The sequence below is a fragment of the Pithys albifrons genome, chromosome 15 (assembly GCF_047495875.1).
Source record: "Pithys albifrons albifrons isolate INPA30051 chromosome 15, PitAlb_v1, whole genome shotgun sequence".
Lineage (NCBI taxonomy): Eukaryota > Metazoa > Chordata > Aves > Passeriformes > Thamnophilidae > Pithys > Pithys albifrons.
Genome location: NC_092472.1, coordinates 11,342,097 through 11,366,160, shown reverse-complemented (window position 1 = coordinate 11,366,160; position 24,064 = coordinate 11,342,097). Strand labels below are relative to the sequence as shown.

The 24,064-nt window shown below is 53.5% G+C and overlaps 2 protein-coding genes across 5 annotated transcripts in view; one reads left to right on the top strand and one right to left on the bottom strand.

Annotated features, from left to right (window-relative positions):
* Window positions 1-1,825: 1,825 nt before the first annotated feature.
* Window positions 1,826-6,578, bottom strand: LOC139679163 (collagen alpha-1(I) chain-like). Its single transcript, XM_071570594.1, has 3 exons — window positions 4,867-6,578; window positions 2,915-4,032; window positions 1,826-2,103 (listed from the first exon to the last, which is right to left on the bottom strand). The coding sequence occupies exons 1-3, from the start codon at window positions 6,576-6,578 to the stop codon at window positions 1,826-1,828; spliced, it is 3,108 nt and encodes a 1,035-aa protein (XP_071426695.1).
* The window catches only part of NSD1 (nuclear receptor binding SET domain protein 1), a 61,485-nt gene continuing 42,944 nt past the window's right edge, over window positions 5,524-24,064 (top strand). For 2 of the 4 annotated variants that reach the window (XM_071569944.1, XM_071569940.1), the window contains exons 1-3: window positions 6,315-6,397; window positions 6,595-7,247; window positions 22,929-23,064. In XM_071569944.1, the coding sequence (XP_071426045.1) occupies window positions 6,615-7,247; window positions 22,929-23,064 (769 nt within the window). In that variant the 5' untranslated portion in view covers window positions 6,315-6,397; window positions 6,595-6,614. Of the gene's footprint in view, window positions 5,608-6,289; window positions 6,398-6,594; window positions 7,248-22,928; window positions 23,065-24,064 lie in introns of those variants that run through there. The other 2 variants (XM_071569942.1, XM_071569943.1) reach the window with 2 other exon arrangements.

The window sequence follows — 24,064 nt, the reverse complement described above, 5'->3', positions numbered from 1 at the left end:
GTCCCTGCTCACTTAGTCAGCTTGCCGCAGGTGCAGGCAGTGCCTTCTCCCCACAGCCCAATCCACACCAGTGCACTCCAGAGGTATTTTCAGGGTCTTGACAGTGGCCAGCACTGTGCCCACCTGCCTGCTCCAGCACCGGGGGATGGCCCACTTCTTATCCCCAGGCACCACCACATCCCCCACTGAACTCCCCAGAACTGCAGCAGTGAGTGTGTGGGCTGTGCCAGAACCAGCACTGCCAGGCATGGGGCAGCAGGGGCCATGGCAGGGCAGGGAGGCAGCCCGGGGCATCCCGCAGCCCCACGACAACTGGAGGCAGATTTTATTGTTTAACATTCCTGGTATTTTCTGTCAGGGCTGAACCAATTGTCCTTAATCCGCCAGGCTCTGCTGGCCAAACAAGTGTGGCTGAGCCACTAGCATCCTGTCCACACAAACAGGCCCCTTTTGTGAGAGGGATTTAGCATGTAGCCCAGTAAATCCTGCTGGTTTCCTGAGGCAGCATTCCCACATACACTCACCCTCCCCCTCGTCGTCCCCCCCCCCCCCACCCACCCCGACTGTCCCCAGACCCTGGGCCATGGCACTGTTCCCTGCCCAGCTGTGCCCCACCAGAACCTGCCCACCCGAGAGCTGCAGGTTCCCCCTGCATGTTGCTGAGACATGTCTGTGGGTCCCTATAGAATGTGAGGTGTCTGTGGGGCTGAGAAACTTCACAGCCATGCTTCTGTACTGCTGGTCCTGCATGGAATGCTGTAGTCAGTCCCTGGAGGAGGCTCTGGAGCTGGGGAGACACTGTGATCCTGGGGGAATGCTGTGATCCCAGAAGAGATGCTGAGTCCTGGGGGAATGCTGAGCCCTAGGAAAAGTGACTCTGGTCTGGGGGGAGTGTGGAAGATGCTGAATCCTTGTGGAGATAGTCTAGTTCTTGGGGGAATGCTGAATCCTAATGGATATGGTTCTAGTTCTGGGAGGAATGCTGAGCCCTGGTGGAGCCAGCACCCCAGGGGCCGGGACACCAGCTGATTCCTCATTCCAGCTCCGGGATGTGGCTCCCAGTCCCTCCCCGGAGATTCCTTTGCTTAACGACTCTGTTGTTTGGCCAGGAGCTGCTGCTGTGTTTTTTCCCCAAAACAAAGGCGACAAGATTTTATCTCCGGGGAGAATCTGGTCTCTCTGCGATGCAGAAAGCCTCTGCCCCCGGGCAAGGAAGGATGAGTCTGGGGGGGCTGAAAGGTACCAGTCTGCTGTCTCCCCCACTGGCAGGAGGGAAGCTGGCACTGCCCCTCTGTCGGCTCCTGCCTGCCATTCCGCAACCTGCCTGTCATTGTTTCATATCTATGCCCCTGTGTGCCCAGGCAGCGAAGAGGAGGGAAGGGCCCCCATGGGCGAGCAGGCGGGGAAAAGGGGCCTGTGCCACTCCCACGTGGGGGTAGAGGCTGAGGCAGGGACCTGTCCCCTCCTGTGGAGGCATCCTAACCCTGGATCTCACCACAGTTCCTGAGGGACACCTCACACACGGATGTAGACACACAGAGAAATGGAGGCACACACCTAAACCCTCCACGCCCCCGTCGGCAACTCCCACCTACGCACAAACCCCTATCCACACACATATTCATGTGTGCACACTCCAGACACCCCCCACCCTGTGCATGCATCCACCCCTCCACCCACTCACACACACTACATCCCACGCAAGCCCCCGTCCACACACGTATACCCCCCCACGCACCCCTTGCCACGCACACACACGTACAGCACCGTTCCCGTTCACGCATGTACAGCAATGCACACACATACACCCACCACGCACCCCTCTTCACGCAGCCTCCCCTGTTCTTTCCCCGTGGTGGCAGGGCCGAGGCTCCAGCCCCTGCACCGCCTGCACCCTGCACCAAGCTGAGGGTGCCAGCGAGGCCGGCGGCGCCGCGCTGCGGTGCCCCCAGCCCGCAGCCCTCCGCCCGGCCCGGCGGTGCTGCGGGAAGCCGCGGGCTCTCAGCCCCATCTCCCGGTCGGTGGGAGCAGCTGCGCGGGGCGGGCAGACGGGAGCGGGCGGTCCCCCCTCCTTTCGGCTGGTGACACTCGACAGTCCCGGGACTGTGTTGGAAGGGTGTCAAATGCGCCTGGGAAAAATGGTCTGCGGCATAGGAATGTGTCCTGGCTCTGCTCTTCATCACCCACGCAGATGGATGGGCCTGAGAGTGGGGCAGGGGCAGGGCCAGGGATTGTGCTGCAGAGCTGTGCCGTGTCCTGATGTGTATCCCCTGTGTGTCCCTCGCGGTGACGTGACAGGAGCAGTGTGGGAAGGACACTCCCTGGGCATGGGAGCCTGGTGAACCTGACTCTACCTTGGATGGATGGAGCAAAGCCCAGCGTGGGCTCAGCCTCAATGACCAGGGCTGGGAGGCTGGGGATGAGGAGGGGCAGTCTGAGGGTTGGGGGAGTAGGAAGGTCCCTGAGAGCAGCTGCAGCACCCGGGCAGGCACCCTGGGCCTCGGTCCCTCAGGGATTATCCATCCCCATGCTGCACATGCTGCTGCGGGGACTGGCCTCCAGGTGACACCAGCCCAGCTCTTCCACGCAGGGCAGATTTGCTCAGCAGTGATGGCTCGTGTCCCCTGCAGCTCGTGGCCCGCACCTGCTGCCCTTGTGTGATCCTGGGCTGCCCTTGCGCTCTCCTTTCCCCCGCCGCAGCTTTTGGGAGGCCATGGGAGCAGCAGGGCAGGGGGCCTGTGAGGTGAAGGATCTGAGAAACCGGGGTCACCCCGGCTGTGGGAGCAGTCCCCGCGCCAGGCACACGGGCACGGTGCCGGGCTGACCCCGCCCGCCTCCCCGGCTCGCTCCGCTCCATCCCTGCGGTTTCAAGTCCCGCAAGTCGCTTCCTGGGGGAAAGGGGCCCCCGGCAAACCCTTCGGGCAGGATGCTATCCGCTCCACTCCTCTCTCCTCCTCTGCTTCCTTCCTCTCCCCCGGCCGGGCCAGCCCTCCCCCTGCCCTCCGCGACTCCTTAACCCTTTCGCCCACGCTCCCGGCCGTGCTCCAGCCCCACGGCCACGGCCCCCAGCCACCGCCCCCGGCCCTTTGTGCAGGACTCCGCTGCTTCTTCCTGGGGCCGCGCTCCCCCCGCCGTCCATCGCCTCCCTGCAGTGCCCCCGTGGAACAGCCGCGGTCTCTCGCAGCCGCCCCACCCTCCCCACGGCTCCCGCGGGGGCAGAGCTCTCTCCGCCCTGGGCTCTGGGGCTCCCCGCCGGCCAGCCGTGACACCCCCCCGGGGGGAGCGAGCAGGAGCCGCCGGTGCGGGGCCGCGCTGCCTTCGGCATCGTCGCAGCCATGGGGAGCGGCCATGGCGGGGCCGGGGATGCGCATTCCATCCGGGAGCGCGGGCACCGGGCCGTTCCCGTGGGGCACCGTGCGGGCGGAGCGCGGGCACCGGGGCCTGCAGAGGGAGCCCGCAGTGCCGGGAGGCTCTGGAGCCACCGGCCTGACCGGCAGCGGGGCCCCGGCGTGCGCGGGGAGCCGCGCTGGGGGGGGTGGCCGTGGCCGCGGGGTGCGGGGCGAACCCCACAGACAAAGCCCTGCAGGGCAGGGCCGGCCACGCTGCTCGCTGTGCCGCACATCCGGGAGGGAGCAGGCGGCAGCGGCCGGGATGCCATTTCCCTGCTCCTCCGCCGGAAGAGACGGGCTGGAGCAGTGCCCTTCCTGCGAGCGCTGGCCATGGCGTGGGCAGAGGTGACACAGCAGATGGGGAGCGTGTCTGAGGGCACCCCGCCACTCCTGCCCCCCTGCGACAGGAACCACACGGCTGCGGGCGGATCGCTGCGGGGCCCCACTGGGGCTGTGCCATGGGGGCAGCAGGATGTGGACATGCCCAGGGATGCCCAGAGCTGCCTGGGCAGCGCTGCCCAAGTGGTACAGCCCCTGCCCACCGTGGGAATGTTCTGTGCCATGTGCCCAAGGACAGAGGGCTCCCAGGGGGAAACCAGGCTGGGACATGTCCTGCTCGTGGCCCTGGTTCTTCCCACTCAGCCTAAGAAGGAGCAAATCAGCAGAGCGAGGGTAGCTGGTGACAGGGCCCAGGATACAGTTACCCTTCTTGGAAACAGCCCTAAACCTCTCCCCAGGTCAGTCTCCTTTCACTGGGTCTCAGACGTCAGGGTCTGGGAAGAAACCGAGTGCTCCCGCCCTTCAGAGGGCCCTGCCCGCCCCCGCGGGCATATAAATAAACCACAGCTTTATTTTGGGAACGTGGCAGAAACGTGTGTGGCAGGTTGCTCTAACGAGAAAGGAGGAAAGTTGGCTGCTGGGCCCTTGCCTGGGTGTGGCTGCCTCCAGAGTCCATCTGGGGGAGATGTATGATGGTGGAGGTATTTCCCTGTCCAGGTGTGAAGAGAGGGACCCCCAGCCATGCTGGGTGACTCCCCAACTCTGCACGGGTAGGGAATCAGTGCCGAGTTCATGCAGCACTGGGCACAACGTGGTCCCAGCTCCCACGTGTCAACACACCAGGAGAAAAGGGCCCATGGCAAGTCAGGTGCCACCAGCTGAGCACTGGGCTGGGACCTTGGAGGTACAAACATGTCATAAGCAAAACTTCCTGCCAGATCACCCCACCCTCCGTGGGTGTGCTGGAGCAGCATGAGCTGAACATGGCAATACCTCCACAGTGGCAGCACACCAGCTGACTGCCAATGGGTCGAGGACCTTGGTGTGGCCCCTCAGGATCAGATGCTGGGAGGAATGGTTGCTGCATCGCCAGCCACAGAGCGGGCAGAGAGAGTGCCTGGAAGGCCAAAGGGGCACTGTGGAAGCCGGGAGCCCTCGGCAGGGCTGCCAAGGTGCGGAGGCAGGGAAGAGGCAAGACCTTATTGCCTCGCCGGGATGCCATCGCGAAGCCGAATCAGAAAAGCGTTTCAGAACAGAAAGCTGCGCCCGCGGGGCAGCGAGGGCTGGGCAGCGGGCGCTGCGTGTCTGGGTGTGCAGAGCGGCTGCTCGGGGGCCCAGCCCGGCGTGGGGGAGCGCGGCGCCAGCACGGCCGGGACTCCCGCACGGCCGGCCCTGGGACGGGCGGGTGGGGGGAAACAAAGGGCAGCGGCGGGCGGGGGGAGCGGGTCCGTCCGGGCAGCGCCGCGCCGACCCCTGCAGCGGCACCCCGGGGGGCGGCAGCCCGGCCCTGCCCCCCGCGCGGCACGGGCAGCACCGCCCCGGTGCCACATCCCCGCGCTGCCCCGGCTGCCCCCCGCCCCGTGCCTGCCCAGCCGTGCCGGTGCGGCGGCGGCGCGGAGCGGCGCCCGGACCCGCGCGGCTGGCGGCGGAGACCCCGGCCCGCATCGCAGGTAGCGACGGAGCCTCCGCCCGCCGCGGGGCCGCGGGCCGGGCCGTTTGCGGGGGGCGGCGGTGGCGGCCTGTCCCGGCGGAGCGGGCGGGCGCGGGGCCGGTGCGCGCCGCTCGGCGGCGGGAGGGCGGGCGGGAGCGCGGCTGTCCGGGAGCGGCGGAGCCCGGCGAGGACAGCCAGGCCGCGGGCACCCGGAGGCTCTCCCCGGCGGGCGAGGCTCGGCACGGTTCGGCACGGCGGGCCCGCGGAGGGCGACGGCCCGGCCCGCCGGTGCGCGGAGGGCGGCGGGGGGAGCGCGGCGGGGGCGCCGGGCCGGCCCGCGGGGCGCGGCGGACAATGGCAGGGGGTAACCCGAGCCCGGCGGGGGCGGGCGGCGACCCGCGCCCCGTGTCCCGCTGACCGCCCTGGGGCACCGGGGCCGGTAGCGGGGCCGAGCGGGGCGCGGGGGCCGCCGCCGCCCGGGTGCCCCGCCGGGGCGCAGGGCCTGGCCGACTCCATTTTGTTGGCCTGCGCTCGGCCGCCGCTTGCAGGCCCGCGGCCTGCCTGGCGGGGGAGGAGGAGGGTGGGAAGCTGCGGGTGAGACCCTGCGGGGCCGCCCCGTCCCATCCCGCCTGGTGCCCCCCGCCTGCGCTGGAGGTGCGGGCGGCGGGCCCGAGGCCGCGGTGCCGGGCGGGGGGATGCGGGGAGCGGGACAGGCCGGGCCGGGCCGGGCCGCGCCGGGGGGGGGCAGCACTGAGCGCCCCCTGCCCACCCCCCCGTTGGGGGGGCGCCCGTCGGGGGAGGGCGCGCGGGGCGGGGGGGGGGAGCCGGGCTCGCGCGGGCGCGCGCGCGCTGATTGGCCGCGGCGGCCGAACCCCGAGGCCGGGGGCGCGCAGGGTGGGGGCGCGCGCGCGCGCGGCCGCGCGGGATGGCGGCGTCGGCGTCGGGCGCGCGCATGCGGGGGAGGGAGGAGGAGGGAGGCGGTGGAGCGGCGGCGGCGGGGCCTGGCCGGGCCGGGTCGGCGCGTCTCCCCATTGCCCCGCTCCGGGGGCAGGCGCCGAGCCGCCCGCCGCACCCGCAGGTGAGCGGCGGCTCCGCGTCAGCGCTCGGCAAGGCGAGCGGCCCCTGTGCCGAGTCGAGCCGGGGCGGCCGGGCTGCGGCCTGGGGCCTTTAGCGCGGCGGTGGCGGAGCGGGGCCGGCGGAGCGGAGCGAGGCCCCCGGGCGCGGCTGCCATTTTGCGGTGCGGGCCCGGCTGACCCCATTGTGCTGTGCCCGCAGGTGGATGCCCGCCACCCGGCATGGACCAGGCCTGCGAAGTGAGCCGCCGCAGCTGCCTCGTCCCCTTCGGCACCTCGCTGGCGGCCGCCGAGCCCAAGGGCGGCCCCTTCGGCGAGGCCCGCGGCCCCGAGCCGCCCGCCATGCAGCTGGCGGCCGCCAAGCCCGGCTACGGCCAAGACCCGTCGTCCTGCTACATCCCGCTGCGCAGGCTGCAAGACTTGGCCTCCATGATCAACGCCGAGTACCTCGGCGGCGCCGCCGACGGCGCTGAGGCCCTGCCCGACCCCGGCTCGTCGCCTCCCCGCCTGCCCGCGGCACAGGACCCGGCGGCCGAAGCGCCCCGCGGGGCCCGGGCCTTCCCCCTGCTCCTGCGAGACGGCGGAGAGGAGGCGCCGGAGGAGGAGGAGGGCGACGAGACGCCGGAGGAGGAGGAAGAGGAGGAGGAGGACGACGACGACGACGACTACGACTACGAGGAGGAGGACGAGGACGACGACGAGGAGGAGGCTGCCGAGCCCGGCTCGCGGAGCCGCGGCCGCTCAGCGCCGCAGCGGGGCCCCGACAGCCGCCTGCAGCCGGGCGAGCCGGTGCCCGCGGGGGCCCCGGACGGCGGCCCCGGGGAGCAGCCGGAGTGCTCGGCGGCCCTGCAGCTCGTAAGCACCGTCGGGGCGCGGGCGGGGGGGCCGCGGCCGCTGCCATTTTGCGGTGCGGTGGGGCCGGGCCAGGCCGGCCGCGCTCCCTGCTCGCCCCGGGGGCGGGTGCCATCTTACCGAGCGAGGGGACCGGCCGCGCTGTCACCGCGCTCTCCCCGCACCTGTGTCCGCCCGCGCTCCCCCCCGCCGCTTTTCCTCCCGTCACGAATAAGAGGCTCTACATCTCTCCGCCCGGGAACTCGCTGCGGAGTTCCGTGGAGTTTTTTTCTTTCCCTGTTAATAGCTTGGGTTTGAATGCAGCGGAGATGAGCGGAGCGCTCCCTTCTCCTGCCCGCTCCGCCTGTAACGCTGTCAGAGGCTCTTTGTCTGGCCCAACTTGAGGTTCCCGAGCTGAGACCTTGTCGGTGGCTGGGGACAGGCCCTGTCATGGCCTGACAGACCTCAAGGGCAGCAAACCTTGCCTGTTACTCAGGCTGACTTCTTTTTCTTTCTAATTTCTCTGTACACTCATGAATTCCTATGTTCAATAAGAAGCAAATCTGATGGAACTTTAAAAATTTGGAAAGGTGTCAGATACATTTAACTTCTTTCTTCTGTGTAATTTGCTTTTGAATCCTGTTTCTCAGCGTAGCATTTCTATTGTATGTATATTTCCTGCAGATCTTCAGTGTTTTGTTTGCATATTTCTTAAATATTTTTTTGCAAACTCAGAGTTTCTTGATGGAGGGTACTCTCGGTTTTATGCATTGACCCGGGGTGTGAAGATGAGCTCATTTGACAGCACTGATACCGAAACCATCTCGCTCTCCTTAATTTAAGTAGAGCCACAGATGCCGGACAGGACAGATCCTGCTGCAGCACGCAGCTCTTAGGGAGCAGGACTCTGTTCCTTTGGGAACGTTCGACATTCCTGATGTGTGCTGTGGGAGGTGAGGCGCTTGTCACAGAGTGCCCAGGGAGAAGTGACGATTCCAGGAAGATGCTGACAGCAGCTTCATTTGGTCTTGACACAGTTCTAGCTTATGGATACTCTTGTTCATTCCTTGGGAGGAATCCCTCAGTCTTGTAGTCTTTGGTGGTGCGAAGCTGCTGTGGGCCTGAGGTTTGTGCATATCCTCAGCTTTGTTTTGCAGAGCAAAGCGGGGATCTCTCGCAGACATGTGCTCGGTGATGCGGTTGTGGGAGGGTCTCACTTTGTAAACAGAAGCTCGCAGAGGTACTTTCATAACATTTGCCTCAGCTATCGGTGGCCACAGAACTGCGGCTGGTACTGTGACAAAACTGTCTTAGTGACGGGGCCACTTACTTGGATATGCAGCGAGGGTTGACTTTTCAGTAAAACTGTCTTCCTGCTGTAGTTAGCTTTGCTGGATTGTTTTGGTACCTTAAAAGCATAACTATTCAGGAAAAAAGGTACAGAGAAGAAAAGCATTTTTTAGTCAGCCGGGGGTCCTTCTTCAACTCTTGCATTCTTTCTTTAATAAGTACGTGTTATGAGAGTGGTCCTTCATTTTAGCTCCATTGCCTGTGAAATGGGAAGAGGCACAGATTTTCCCCTGTGCCAAGTTACCAGTGAGACAGTTAAAATCTTTTATTCGTTGAACATGACATAGTGGCTGGAAATCACCTGGCTTGCTCCTCAGGTCATTTATTCACATAGACATTTAATTCAAGTTTCATTTGTGTTTGGGTAACTGGAATCAACCTTTCTGTGAGAGCCTGCTAAAACTTGAAACAAAAACCCACCCCAGAACAACCACCACAAATGCCCGGGAGTTCTGCTCAGCTATTTTTAGGCTTGTCATAGCTGGGCTAGTCTTTCAGGTATCACCTTTATGCGGCCTGGTGATGGGGCTCCTCCACCTTACAGTGAGACTGTCTCAGAGCTTTCATTTCTGAAGCTCATGGTTCCGAGTGTGTCACCGCTGCTCAAACTTCCTGTTTCGCCAAGAGGGAAGTGTGTGTGTGTCTGGAATGTCTGCCCCTTACAAGATTTGAATTTTTCACTAGATCTTTGCTTTCCAAAGGCTGATTTCGGAAATATCGAGAGTGCTTCCAGCAGAAGGACTAGAATTTGGTTTAGTCCTTAGCGCGATGAGAGTAATGTCTCTGGGCAGGGGGGGTGGCGGCAGGTATTGTTTTCCATGTGGATTTGTTAATAGCCCTGGCAGCTGCTTCTCCCAAAGGGCCCAAAACACGAAAGAGGTTGCTCAGGTACCATTCAGTTGTAAAGAGGGATGTGCATATTCTGAAGCAAAGCTATTTTAAGTGTCAAGTTAATCTTTCCTTAAGTATGTCTGAAGTTCCCAACAGCTCCTCACAGACTCTGTATTGTGGAAAAAGAAATTTTAGCAGTGGTTCTTGGGTCTTGTTTCTTTTCCAGAGGTTGTGATGCCGTGATTGGTGGCAGCTGCTGGTTTGCTGCTTTGTGCTCATGTTGGGCTACGACCATTTAAATTTAAATGGGTGGTTGTTCGTGAATATCTTGATATGAGCTTGTCTGTAGAGCTCTCCTGGCTTTTGCAAGTTACAAAGGTTCTGAAATGTGGTACATGGAGTTGGAAGAAGTGAGCCCAGACTCCAGCGCTGAGAAGGGTGGGTGGTGCAGCCACAGCAGGTCTGAGAGCCGTAGGTCTTGCTTGAAGTTGGATGCTGAGGAATTGGAGCAGGTGGACTTGTTTCTCGCAGAACTCTCGTGCCGAAATGTTGCTCTTTTAATGTAATTTTTGATGCCTTATTACTTCACTTGAGTTATTGGATTTGCGGAGTTGAGGACTTGGAAGCAGAGAGTTCTTGGATTCAGATACATCTGTGCCACTCCTGGTGTGTGTCCATTATGCAGGTTTGCACTCGGGAGCTGTTTTTTCCACTGGATCCTGATCGTTTCGGGATGCAGGATGTGCAGAGCTCACATGAGGGTCAATGTTGCTTTCAGTTTTCCTTGTAGGTGTGTGATGTTTGGGTGATGTCAGTGAGGAAAGTGAAATCCAGAGCCAGATCTTTCATCCCTAAGGATGGCTCCTTCCCGTAGCTGGGTGTAAGGGATGAGTGGAACACGTGTGGAGGGCTCCTGGAAGGTTTTTGTTTTCAAAGGACTGAAGGCCAGCAGAAGCCTCTCTTTAAGCCTAGAATTAATCCATGATGAAGTTGAGCTCTGTTCTGATCTGTAGCAATGGGAGGGTACTCTGCTTGGAAGTGTTTCTGTGCCTGTGTGAGAGTTCCTCTGGTGCTTGGTTTGTTAACTGACATGTCTGGTGCCATTTCTCTCTCTGCTAAAAATAAAATGAAGGAACCAAGGCCACGTGATCCTCCCTACTTCTGTAAACATTTCTGAAAGAATCTCCTACTACAGACTGTTGATTCGAGGTGTAACTAACTACTGATAACATTATATCCCTGAGATACAATAGGAATAGCGGTGGTTTGTTTGAGTAGGGAACATAAATTTCCATGGTCAGTTGACATCTTCCTGGTCGGGAGATGAATTCTGTTTGGCTGTCAGTGCTTCCTCCAGGCATTGCCTCCTGCCGTGTGCACCTGGCGGGAACAGGCTTTGTGTGCTGCATTCCCTGTGCCTCTGATCTTGCACACGTGCCCCTTTGCCCCTAAAGTTTCTGCTGTTCAGAAGATGGTGTTATTTTGGAGAAAAGAGCACACAGCTGGATCTTGCCTGGCCATGCAGCCTGGTGGCACCCACTGGGCCCTCTGCTGGGGGGGTTTCTTGTCTCAGGTATCTCTAAACTTACCCATAAAGGCCTTCAGCTGCGGTGGGTATCCAGAATAATGGATGTTTCCACAGTGGCGGCCCTGTCCCAGTCTGTGTTACTGCCTGACTGTAGATTTTTGAGGTCCTTAATGGCTCTGTTGCTTTCACGATGTGATCTAATGGTGCTGCCTTGCCTCTGTCGCGGTGGAGGTGTGAGTGGGTGGGTGTTAGGAGCTGTCACAGCAGGGCCAGCTGTGTGTGAGGGTGTGAGAGCGGCTTGCTCTGAGTGACAGCGGGGTTTGAACACTCTGTAGGGCCCAGAGCTCTCCTGCACAGCAGGTTGGATCCTGGAAGCGTTTATTCTGTGTTTGGATGTGTTCACTCTTGCCTCCTTGTTTCATTGTATTTGTTCTCTAATCTTATATTCTGATTAGATGTGAAATACGTGTTTGTGTACGTGAAGTTAGAGAAAATAACTTGGTTTCTCTAGAAAATGCGGATATTCTGGCTACCTGGAGTGCAGTGTGAAATTCTGATGATTGATGCTTCGTGTTCTGAAACTGAACGTGACTGTGTGCAAGTAGCAAAACTAGAGGTATTTTCTTGCAGATTGGATCGTTTTGAAAGTGAGATTTTGCTGAACGTAATGGCAGAAACCTCTGTGTAGTTTCTGCTTTATGTGTTTAAAACTTATTTTTAAACCCTGGGCAAGAGAGACTTTGTCCGAGCAGTGTCCTGGTTAACATACTGTTGGCAGTCAGAAATACCTCAAGGCTCTGCTGAGATTGTTGCCAGAGGAGTGTGGACTTCCCTCAGCTGTTCAGCAGCAGGGCTCGGTACAGCTCTGTGCAGTACAGCACAGTAGTGATGCATCACCTGTGCTACTGTTACGAGGGGAAAAGAGCAATAGAGAAGCAAAACGGACTTTTACAGTTGTTTTTTTTTTCTCTAGATGCTGCTTCTCGGCTCTGCTGCCTCTGCAACCACCTCTGTACTTACATGCTGGCGATTTTTTTTTTGAAAAGTGTATCTCCCACAACTTGAATTGTTTTTTTCTAACAAATTAGGTTGCTGAGGGTACAGTGATTCCAGTTCTGCTGTTACAGCTTCTTCTGAGGCCTTGCTAAAATCAATGGTAGTGCCTCATTTTGATGCTGTAGCAGTAACCTTTGACTTAAGAGCAGCATATTCTGCCTGTAGTGGATTTGTTGATTGCCTCTTGCACTGCCTTCCCAGAAGTGGGGTGAAACTTAATTATTGCACATCAGACAGTTTTTCTTTAATTGCCCTGTGTTAACTGAACAAATCTGTAGCTCACCCAAGAGGTGTGAACTCTGAATGTGATTAACAAGCTACTTGAGCCCCAAGAAAAAAAGTGGTATTTTTTAGGTTGTAATCAAGACAGTATTTCTTAAAAAAGACATTCCTAACTCAAAAATCAGTGTTATGGGTGATGATTAACTTTTGGTCTAGTTGCTTAGAATAAGCTTCTGTTTTGCCTGCTTGTGACTGACAGCTTCTTGTATATAGTAATTTTTATTGTCTTTCAGTTATTTACTCTGGCATTTAGAAAGGCAGAAGAAATAGAAACACTGAAGGAAGAAATCCTAGCAGGCAAGGGCTTGTCCTGGGAGTTGGAAAAACAACAAAATTCAAGTGAATGCCACTTGTGATACCAAAAGAACTATGACCTGTGTTTGCTTTGTATGTACAGAGCTATCTGTGCTGTGCAATGGAGTCTTCACTCAGTTAAATCCTTTATGGTGGCTAAGGCATTGCCAGGATTTCCAAGTTAATGGGTGGAAAAGGTCTGTAAAAGTGTCTGTTTTGAATTAGACCAGCAGTTTTCAACCTTTATTGATTTTCAGATCCCTAAACGCTTCCCAGGTGCAGACCCTTGTCTACTGAATTTGACTTCCATCAATAGCCTTGCTTGCATATGATTTCATGGCATCCAAGTATTTTCCTGTGGCTGAGTTTGCAGCCTGCTGAGGTACAGAACCCCTCGCAGCAGTGTCTGACGGGTGTGAATTTTGTGTTGATTCCGTGGTGACGTTGCATTTGTGCTGGAGCAGGCGGAATGTCCCCTGCCTGACTCGCGGCTGTCTCGTGTACAGGAATGCTTGGGAAAAGTTACATTTTGCTGAAATAGTTACTGGAAGTGCAAATGTTACTTTCGGATGCGTTGGCATGAGTGGGAAGTTACTGGTTAAAATCCAGCTGGTGGTGGAAACTGTGAGGTGTGGAGACATCAAAGGTGTGGGGCAGGGGTGGTGTGGGGCTTTGTGGTGTCCTGTGGGACAGGGCATTGCTGTGCCCCTGGTTTGGGCAGGGCTGCCAAGAGCTGTGCTTGGTTTGGGGCCCTTGGGGAGGTCAGGAGCAGATGCAGGTGGCACATCGGTGCTTTTTAGGTTTAGAGGTGCTCAAGGATAGTCCTTACAATTGTGCCTGGGGATTGGAGCTCCAACTGCAAGGACTTGCTAAGCTGGCACTTTGCCAGTGAGACAGGAGTGGGATTGTAGCAGAAGTGTTACCGAGGACACATGCAGGGCACAGATAAATGTTTGGGCCCTCCAGGAGCGTGTCCGGCTCCTCCCAGCAGGAGCTGCAGGAAGGGAGCAGAATGACTGCAGAGCTGTGGTGCTGTTAAGCTGAACAGTTTGGAGTCCTGCTGGTTCAGTCTGGGTAAGAGCATGGGCGTTGCTGTGGCTGATCCAAGCAGGTGCTCCTGTCCCCAGTGCCCTGGAGAGGGAAAGATGCTGCTGTGTTGGAGCAGAGGCTGGTGCCCCTGGCAGGGGCCAGCTGAAGTTCTCTGTTCTTGTTAAATTAAAAATCTGTTTCCAGTGTGGCTGCTCACAGTAGCTTTGCAGCAGTGATTAAATGTGTGACAGAGATAAAGGTGGCCGTAGTGTGCATCCATCTCATGTGTCCAAAAGCATTGATGAAGCCAGGAGGAATTTCAGCAGTGTGCCTTGCCTCTATTGAAGGATGGAAGAGCACTCGTTAAAGCTGACATGCTAACTCTCTGTGGTTATCATTAAGATTGCATCAAGATTTATCTCACAGGGTCTTTGGAAGAATGGTGAAAAGAAGTTGGGAGAAAAGTCACCTTGTGCATCATTCCTTTCCCTCACAAGGGCAGGCTGGCCCTGGCTGAGCACCTTCACTCCTGTCTCTAGCACAGCTCCAACAGAAGGGTTAGGCCAGGGTGTCCCAGCTTGTTGCCTGTACTGGCTGTAGCACTGACAGTGATGGAGCTGCACAATCCACAGGTGAAGGGCTTTCCTGGCAGCCCCTGCCTGCTCTTGCTTTGGGGCTGAGGTGCTGCCAGGGCTCTGGTTGAAGCAGCAAAGGCTGCAAATGGACAGGACACCATATGGGTGGCATTGGGGAAGGGAGCAGTTCAGGAGCACTCCTTTGGTGGCTGAAGCACTGGGAGAGGGCAGCACATCTCCTGTTGTAGAGGCTTCCTCGTGTACCTCTCCATCCCTGTTCCTTGCGTGGTGAAGCGCTGGGCTAGGCAGGGTTGCCAAGCAGAGCTTTCTGTGAGTTCTTGATAAGGGAGCTTGTTCTGTGGGTTACTTGTGGTATCAGAAGCTGCAAGTGCTGCTGGAGGTGGCACATCCCACTGCTGGGCTCTTCAGGGAAAAAAGTTTTATAGTGAAATCTATGTATAGAACTATAAAACAGCAGCATAACTTGTTTCAATTTCAAGATGTTCATCAGAAGTGACGCACTGAGGACTCCTCTTGTGTTTTCAGACACGTGGAGTTTGACTTTTCTGTGTGACACACAGGAAGTGATGAGTTGGATAGAGAGATCTGAAGTGTTGCACGCCAGCCAAAGGATGGAGGGCCTTCTGGTTTGGTATCTTTTAGGAAAAAGTGAAGAGCAGATTTCCTGCATAGTAGTATCTCAGCACATTGGAAACTTCCAGTTTCTTTCTCCAGCTCCTGTAGGGCCTCCGGTGCTGAGCGTGCAACAAGGCACTCACCCTCAGCCCTGTTTGAAGCTTCCATGTTCCTGTTGTTTTGGAGGAGCACGTTCATGACTTTGCCTCCCACTGTTGATGGAAAGACAGATCCCTGTTGTTGCCTAATGTGAGAAGGGCAAGGAGCAGGCTGGTTATCACCCTTTTAATGGTTCCTCCCCTTGCCCTGATGTTACTTTCTTGTTTGGTTTTCTGAAGCACCTGTTCAGACTTCCTACTGTTCTGGCAAATGTGGTGACTGCCCACAGATTTCTAAATAACAGCAGAGCAACGAGTCAGATTCCTCTTGATTCTAGTTGGCTGTTCCCTCACAGGAATGCTCACAATGCCTAGGAAGCTGAATTCACCACAGAAAGGTGTGGAAGCCTCTCTGAGGTGTGAGTTGGTAGTACCTGATGCCTGAAGTGTGAACCTTCCTCAGTTCATGGCTCTGAGTGTGGGTATCAAGAAATAAATAAGCACAAGGTAAGTTGGTAGTGTTCAAAAATTCTGATTTCATGTTTAGTAGGGATTCAGCAAAAGCAGTTGAAATTTTAAGTGCAAATTAAAACAATTGTATAGGAACAGAATTTTTATTTATTTTGGGAAAATGGTTCCATTGGGCAGGGGGACTTGTATGCTGAATGCCACCTTGTTCTGAGCAGGTTCTGGTTTTGTGTGAGTGGCATCTTTGAATTTGGACTAACAAAGTGGGATTCTCCCTCTCCTGTGGGTAGATAAAAATTTCTGCAGAAGGTGAAATTTGCAAGCCCCCATTAAGTGTTTGTTGCTTTTAAAGAAGCCCGTGGAACTAGGAACAACAACAACCAAAACAAGCAACAAGTCAGTCAATTTCATTTAATTCAACCCAAATTCCCAGTTTTTAGCTATTGAAGTTCTAAAACACTATTTACTCTTTGTGAATGTTCATGCTGTTCTCTAGTCCTGCTTCATTCTGGTTACAGCTTAGGATGTACAGGACAGAGTTTACATATATAAACTAGAGTGGCCAAGTTGCATTTTGCACAGTTTGAGCCTGTTTTTCATTTCATGAATTTAGAAACTCCATTTCTGAAAAATGAGTGCCGTGTTTATCAGATGTTTGCCTTGTGAGCAATTTGTTTGATAATATACAGAGGAGCACAAAAGTAAGGCTGAAAAGGGGACAGATCTGATGACCTGGTTTCAGTTTAGGGTTTTTTTGCTAGTTCTCTAACATGAAAAGATATTTGTGGGTATTTGTTTGTGAGAGTTTGCAAAGTTCTGGTAATGCCAGCAATTCCTCTCTTGCTGAAAAACCCCCTAGTGCTGAGTAGAAGAGCTAGATTGAAAGAGAATGTGGTTTATCATTTAAAATGTGTGCAGATAAGCAAGCAGCAGAGTCTGTTCCCTGCTTTGGGCTCACAGTGGTTTGTAATCTTCTGTGTGTTTGTGTCTCTGGATTTTTTTCCACCAGCCATCTGGGTGAGATTGTATCCCTGCTCTCCCACTCCTGCCTCCTGCCTCCCTCAAACCTTGCTCTCAGATGGGTTTCTGTCTGTCAGGATGCTGAAGTGTGAGAGCTTTCTACTTCCCTGCTCTCCTGTCCAATCCATAAGGGGAACTCTCTCCATTAAGTAAAACAGGGATGCTATTAAATCAGTTATCTTGGTGACTGAGACTTGGTGTTCTCTTATCAGCGTTTCCTTTATTTGAAATTCTTCTGTGGGTAACTCCTGACCTTGATAGAAATGCTTCAGGACGTAGAGATGGCCCGAAGTGGTGCAGTTTGCTCACTCGGTGTTAACCTTCCAGGGTAGTTCAGATGTATGTAAGAACCCTGGAAAACTTCAGTACCCTGGAAAAGGGTACTAAAAACTGACCAAAGACAACAAATACCCACAAGCCCTGTCAGTCACAGAAGTTTGGCCTGTATCATAATCTCTGCTGTATTTTTTGCTTGTGAATATTTAATTAGTATTTAACACTTCTGGATGACAATGGTCGCAGATAAGAGATCGTGTGCTTTTCCAGGCATGAGTGTAGGTCAGTTACCTGTTTGCTTTTTGATGCAGGGCTGGAGCTGAAGGAGGACTGGAGCAGTTGGGGTGAGGAGCAGGTCCCCAACAGCACGGGCTGCCTGGCAGGTTCCAGGAGGCTTCTCCAGCTGCTCTGTTGATTCAAAGCTTGACGTGAAGCGTCAGTGTGATTATTACTCTGGTTTCCTCAGAGATGCTGTGTAGGTGTTGTGGTTTGTTTGGGTGGGGGGTTTGGCCATGTGGATTCCAGCTGGGCTTACCCCTTCCCCTGTGCAGGGATTGATTCCTGTAAGTTTTGTCACAAGTGCAGGGTCAGCAGCGCAGCCTCTCTCTGTAAATGGTTTTACTTGTGTACATGGTAATGGTACTTGGTATGGGAGAAAGTTTGGTGACCTCTTTTTGCTTGGGTTCAAATACTCCTTAAGCTGTCAAGTAGATATAATTTAATTTTCTTTCCATTTTTTGGGAGGGAAGGTTCCACCGGTTTTGATTTTGATTTCAAAAAAAGCTTTAAAACAAGAGTGTTTTCTAATGAGAATTAATTCTTGTCTTCCATCACAAGGAGTTATTAATTTCACTGCTGAACTTTGCTTCAGTGTTGTTCTTAGTCTCATCTCCTTATTACCTGCCACCTCCTTGCAGCATTCATAAGCAAACGTTTCCCAGTTCCTGTTTTCCTTCCTTCTATCTGTGTCCATTTCTCAGTGTTGGAGCTGAGTGAAGTAGGGAACTGTGGATCACTCAGACATCTTTCCATCCTCCCTTCATTAAAAGCAGTACAGGGGTAAGAAATGACCTTTTAACTGCCTCTGATTGTAGCAGTCACTGTATGGGAACTGCAGCCATTGCTGCTTCATGTCTATGATCAGAGTTAAAGAATCTGGACCCCCCGGGACAGGAGCTGCACAGACAGCAGGATAAGCCTGAGCTCAAAGGCTGAAGCTGCTGTGCTTTGTCTTAAACTGTAAGTTAACTCAGGGTTCAGCTTTAGCTGGAGGGAAGCAATGGCCTTCCAGGCTGATTCTGGGAGTACTTTTAACAGGGAGAATTTGCCCCGGTTGGTGCCCTCCTTTGCCAGGGCATAGGGTGAATAACCTGTTGTGTGGGGTTGAAATGTCAGGAGTTGGATATCCTGGGCATTGTGCACCTGTGACCCCAGCTGTATGGTTGGTTGTGTTAGGGGATAACTTCTTTGTAGAATCATGAAATGCTTTGAGTGGGAAGGGATCTTAAAGAAAAATGTAGTTCCAGCCCCCCTGCCATAGGCACAGACACCTTCCACTAGACCAGGGTGCTCCAAGCTCTGTCCAGCCTGTCCTTGAACACTTCTCTGGACAATCTGTGCCAGGGCCTTACCACCCTCACAGTAAAGAATTTCTTCCTAACATTCAATCTAAACATCCCTCTTTCAGTTTAAGAGCATTGTCCTTTGTCTTATCACTCCCTGCCCTTGTAAAAGTCCTCTCTCCAAGCAGACCGTTTGGCCCAGGCTATCCGAGTGTCTTCAAATGTCATCTCCCTCAAGTTTGTTTTGTTACATTTTTTTTTCTGATACAAAGAGCTGTTGATCTTCAGCCAGATCAACCATATCTGAGGGTGGGTTGGTGGCTCATAGGTATTAAGTAAACTCACCTCATCCTGTTAGGAAAAAAATAACAATCATTGAACTTTAAAGAATAAAAGTTGGTCGTGGGGTAGGCAGTGGGCTGGCATCAGTGAGCTTTCAGTTCTAACTAAAAAGAAGTAGCTATTGTGAGCAACTTGTTTGTAATCCTGGGAGTAGATGGACTGCAGGGACAAGCACAGAAGTTGCTGCCCTGGGAATGAGAAGGTTTTAAGAGGGCACTGGAATGTTATGGGGCAGAGTTGTTGCTCCTTCTGCCCCTGGCACTGGTGTTTGGCCTGGCTCATGTGCGGGGTGTGACTTGCCTGGCAGTTCCCAGTGTGGTGAGATCTGCTCAGGAGATACCCCGTGCTCCTGCTGCAGGCCCCCGGCAGGTATCTGCTGCATGCTCCGCAGGAAAGGCCATTAGTAGTGTCACTGTTTATGCTGTATTGGTTAATTACCCTTTGGATGTGGCTGCCTCCTTTTATTTTTTCCATTGGCTTTGATTCTGTCCAGTTCGAGCCTGAAACAGGCTTGGCAGGATCTTCCTCCTTTATTCTCAGGGGTCAGTGGCTTCATTCTTGCTTTTCTTTGTCCTTGTACACAATCTTTTTTGCTGCCCCAGCCTTTCTCCAAAAGCCTGTTCTGTCCTTCACCTGTCTGAATAATGTCATGTTTTATAATTAAGTCAGGAATAAACTGTAATAGGGCTTTCTTGGCCAAGTATTTCCAGGATGGCTTTCCAAAGCAGGTCTGAGTTGGAAATGGTGCAGGACTACAGTGGTTACAGATCAGTTCTTGGTCTCTGGACAGATGGATGAAAATGTTTGTTAACAGTAGATGTATCCCTGCCCCTTTGTGTGCAGTTGGGTCTTGTGTGGCTGTGCCAAGATGGTCACATCCCTGGTCATGCTGCAGGAGCCCGTGGAGGATCTGCAGCTGTGCCTCCAGCTGTGTTGGGTGGGGCGGTGCTGCTCTGGTTGTTACTCAGAGATGTCCAGTGCTGCAGGAAAGGTGGCTGTCAGCATTGTGTGTGTGTTTGTGGGCTTTGCTTTGTGCCACTTCTTCCAGCAAGATTAATGGATTGAACAGCAGCTTCCAGTGACAGAGCCAAGAGTGGTTACTGGATAAGGGTTGGTTTTTCCACTTTTTAATGGTGTGGTTATTTTAAAGGGAGGAATATTGGTGACAGACAGTTGAGGACTGAAAGCGTGTGCACCATAGTAAAATAATTTCTTGGAAATTTAAGCACTCTTTCCTTTATATGTTTGTTTATTTGCTGTATGGTAAGAATTTTAGGACAGTAGAGGTACTGATACAAAGCCTCCCTCTCATGAAGCTGAGCATCAGTGTTTGGTATTTCACTTACTGAATTGCACACTGTATTTGGTACAGTACAAATTCAAGGGTAGTGTTTGGGTCATCCTACTGCTGAACCTCAGCTTGAGATTCCTTTCACAGTGATGGACCACAGTTTGGGGTCTTGCATCCATGGAGAGGGTTTGATTAAAAACATCTTCAAGGTACAGTCTTGTTTTGTCCAAAAATAGCACAGAGGGATTTGCTGTGTATTGTCTGGAGTTCAGGCTGTAGCTTCTCACATCTGAACAACAAATTAATGCCAACAGCTGATAACAGAGCAGACAATACTGACTCCCTTTGGAAGAACATCTGATACAACAGTGTGATGTTGCCCTTCCCTTCCTCACTGACCAAGTTTCTTGCCTGCTTTGGATTTCTTCAGTGTACATCCACTGGGGTTAAACATGGTGCTTCCCTGATGTGCAGTGGCTCACAGGTTTGGGTTTTCATCCTCTGAAAGTGAACAGTGCTGTGATCAGATGTATGGATACATCTGATGTTGGTTGTGTTATAAAAACTTTGGCTTCCCCTTGCTCACAGAAAAGGCACCAGTACTGCAGGGCTGAATTTTTGGCTGTCAGGATATATCAGCAGCTTGATCTTGGCAAAGTAAATGGTGATTGTATAGGAATTAAATTTGTTGTATTCTGACCCAAGAAATGCCTGCTCTGGGCCTGTAATTCTGGGATCACACAGCAGAGTTCAAAGGAAGAGCCTTAGTGTACCTGGAAAGGACAACTGCTGCTTTTGCTCCTCTGCTGTTGGTTTGTTTTTTTTTAATGTTATAAATTTTAAAACTCACTAGCAGAGTTTTTTTGTTTTTTTGCTGTGGAAGTGTAACGGCATCTCTGGCAGGTTGGTGGGATTTAGTGAGAGTAGAGAGGAAAATGGTGCTAAACAGTGACTGCTGCAGTGCATCCTGTCACAAGGGTCTTCCTCAGGGTCGTGGTACTTCCTGATCTGCCTCTGCATCCCTGGTGGGCCCTTTGTGGTGGGTGATGATGAGGTCAACACCTGACTGCAAATGCCAGGGAAGGGACGGAGCAAACCCGGGAGGAATGAGAATTGCTGCTGACTTCTTGGGAAGAGGTTTAGGCATTGTCTGAATAGTTTGTTGATAGCTGCCTTTTCATCGCGGGTTGCCAGTGCAGGGTGTTGAAGGGTGACAAAGAGGTGATTTAAATGCAGACTTGTCCCTCAGGTGGATCGATGTGAATGGCTCTGGCAAATCTCCGGCGTGGTTTTGCTGCCGACTGTGCTCAGGTTACAGTTGTCAGTAAGATGCACATCCCTTGTATGTGTATGCACGACGTCAGGGATAATCGGTTTGGATATACATGTGCCCCTTAAAGCCCGGAGTGGAAATCCTTATAGAAAATTTGAGGCAAAAGTTACATTTACAGGAAGAATGCAAGCTGGAAAGAGACCAAAATAGGAGGGGGTTTGCATCTGAAAGTGCATCTGCATTTAAAAAGCAACAGTCAAGGCAGCACCTCAGGTGCTACTGGATGCAGAGGCTGCAGCAAAGCGCTGGCAGAGAGAGACTGCAGCCCTGCCTGGTGTTGCTTCACATTCCCTGTACCTGAGCTCCTGCTCAGCTATAAGTTATTGTGTAGCTTTTGATGAGTGAGAAGAATTTCAACAATGTGATCTGTAACATCATTACCTGCTTTTCTTAAAATGTGACAGGGGTTTATCCTTTTGTATTTTTTTTAACCACATGAAGAAAACCCATAAAATTCAACCTGAAGCAGACTATACTTTTTGTTAGAGAGGTCTGTTGTGTTTTTGTTGCTGGGATGTTGAACTGGGAATGGCAAGAGACGTGCCTCCAGCAGGGTGGTGAGCAGAATGGAGAAGTCAAGTGAGAAGGTGTGTGTGTGTCCTATGACAGCTTAACGAGGAGCATATCACTCGTGCTTATTGGCAGGAAAAATACCTCCAGCACTTCTTGGAGCTCATGAAACGCTGAACCCACCTGGGATGTGTTGGTGGGTGCCACTGAACCGGCAGGATGCCTCACAACTGGGCATAGGGACTCCTGTTTCCTGTGAAAACCTATTGGAGCTTGGCTTGGCTCAGTTAGTCACAACACGGCAAGGCTCCTGGATCCTCGGCTTGGCAGAGGTTTCTGCTGGTAGTGCACATCCAGCCAGAGAGCAAACAGCACAATACCTGCTCTCTGCTCTTGGACAGGGATACAGAAATGGCATTAAGCAGCATTGGAGTTTGTGGGTTGAGAGATTTTGGTGTTCTCACAGCCACTGTGCAGCCCTGGGAAGCCAAATGGATTTGGGTGACTGCGGAGTCGATACTTGTGAGAAGGTTTTGGAGATGGGCAAGGTCAGTGTGTCTGTCTGTGTCCTAGAGAGGAGTGGTTGCTCTTGTGCTCCCTTTCTGATCTGTAGTTTTGGGGCAAAGCAATGACAGTTTTGCTCATATAAACTAAATATTGGTATATAAGGGTTTATTTCTCCATGTACCTGTCTTTGGTTTCAAATTCTTTATGGTGCATTTTTTCCCTGAGCACATCTGAGAAGTAGGCAAGTTACTGACTTGTACATACCAACTTTGGTTTTTTTTTCCCTCCCCGATTAATAAAAACCTAATTTGCTGTTCTCATCACCTTTAGGTCAGGAAAATTTCCCCGTCTCTTACTACTGCCTTTTTCTGTACATTGCAACCTTTGAAATTAACAAATTGGTGTGATTGAAGTAATGGGGGTTAATAGTGACCTGCTGAAACCTGTGAAGTTCAGTGCAATTATTTACTAAAGGTCATATTCCTTACTAAAATATAACAAAAGACTTCTCAAACCATCTTATTGTTTTGTTCTTTCAGAAGAATGGGGAGGACGATTGTTCTTTGAAAGTGTAGGAGCCACTAAGTAAAGTCAGGGCTTGCTTTTTAATGTAAATGTCTCTGCTGTCTGATGTAATCTGCACACAGGGGGGAGGAAAATCTCTTCAAAAGCATCTGGAGCTCTAGTGATTTCTTGTGTTCTGTTTTTCCTCCAAAGATCCAAGCCCAGAAGAAACCTATACCAGTGAAGTATGAAGTTGGAGATGTTGTTTGGGCCAAGTTCGACAGACGCCCGTGGTGGCCATGCAGAGTTTGTCATGACCCAGTGCTGGACTGTCACTCAAAAATGAAAGGTACTGTATCTTCTCAGGCCAGAAAGTGGAGGTGTTGTGTATGACAGGGTCTGCAGTTTTAATTATTTAAAAAGGATTTCTGGCCCTTGAAAGTTACAAAGAAATAGATGCTACTGGATCCATGTAGTCCTAAATCAGGGAAGTGGCAGGAGGAAGAGGGGGCTGAGGCTCGTGGAAGTGGCACAAAGAGCTGTTGGACATGCAGGCTTTTCTTCACAGTATAGGAAGGACGAGTGGCTGGGCTGAGCTCAGTGCAGTGCAGAAGAAAGAGCAGCCTCTCAAGAAAGAGATGCAGAGAAAAAGCAGGTGGATCAGGGAGGTGCAACAGGTGAGGAAGCAGAGCTGGGAATACTGGAATGTGTGAGAGCACAGAGAGCTGACCAGTCTTGGAGAACGGGAGGCTGGAGAGGCTGAGAAATCAGACTGTGGGGTGGCTGCTGAATGCCTGGAGGTGTGATGGGAACGTGTGAAAGGAGGTGAATTTTTTTGAGTCTTCTTTGATGTGAGAAAGCAAGGGCCTGTTTATGGAGAAATACTGGAAAAACATGGAGATGGAGCCATGTGTATGAAAGTTTAGGGCATAGCATGAGCCAGCTGAGTGTGATGAGGAGGGGTGGAGGGAATATGACAGAGCTGTGTGTGCCTGAACGCAGGGGAGAACCAGAAAGGGAGATTCTTACAAGACAGAGGTAGGTGAGTGATGGAGAGAACAGAAGGGACTGTTTGCGTTTAGGTTCATACCAGCTGCCATGGGGAGACTGCTACAGACAGAAAGGCTTAGTTATTCCTGGGTTCTCCTTCTGATTCTTTTTGTTCTGTGGCAACTGGAAACCTTTTGAACTGGTGTCATCTGCCAGTGACAGCTCTAGACTTGGGAGGTTGCCACTCACTGATGTGGATCTCTCCAGGTTTTGTGGCCCTTGACACTGTAAGGGCAAGTGCTGGGCAGGAGAGGAATTTTTTTTAGTGGCCATCAGCTCAGACTCTGCTGCTGTTTGTC

Excerpts from the sequence above, each read along its gene's own strand:
- LOC139679163 (XM_071570594.1), bottom strand. The coding sequence starts at position 6,578 with ATGGGGTCAGCCGGGCCCGCACCGCAAAATGGCAGCCGCGCCCGGGGG. Across the intron at positions 4,033-4,866 it reads CATCCCGGCGAGGCAATAAG|GCTGAGTGGGAAGAACCAGG; the intron begins GTCTTGCCTCTT and ends GCTCCTTCTTAG. Across the intron at positions 2,104-2,914 it reads GATAGCATCCTGCCCGAAGG|TCCCGGGACTGTCGAGTGTC; the intron begins GTTTGCCGGGGG and ends CTTCCAACACAG.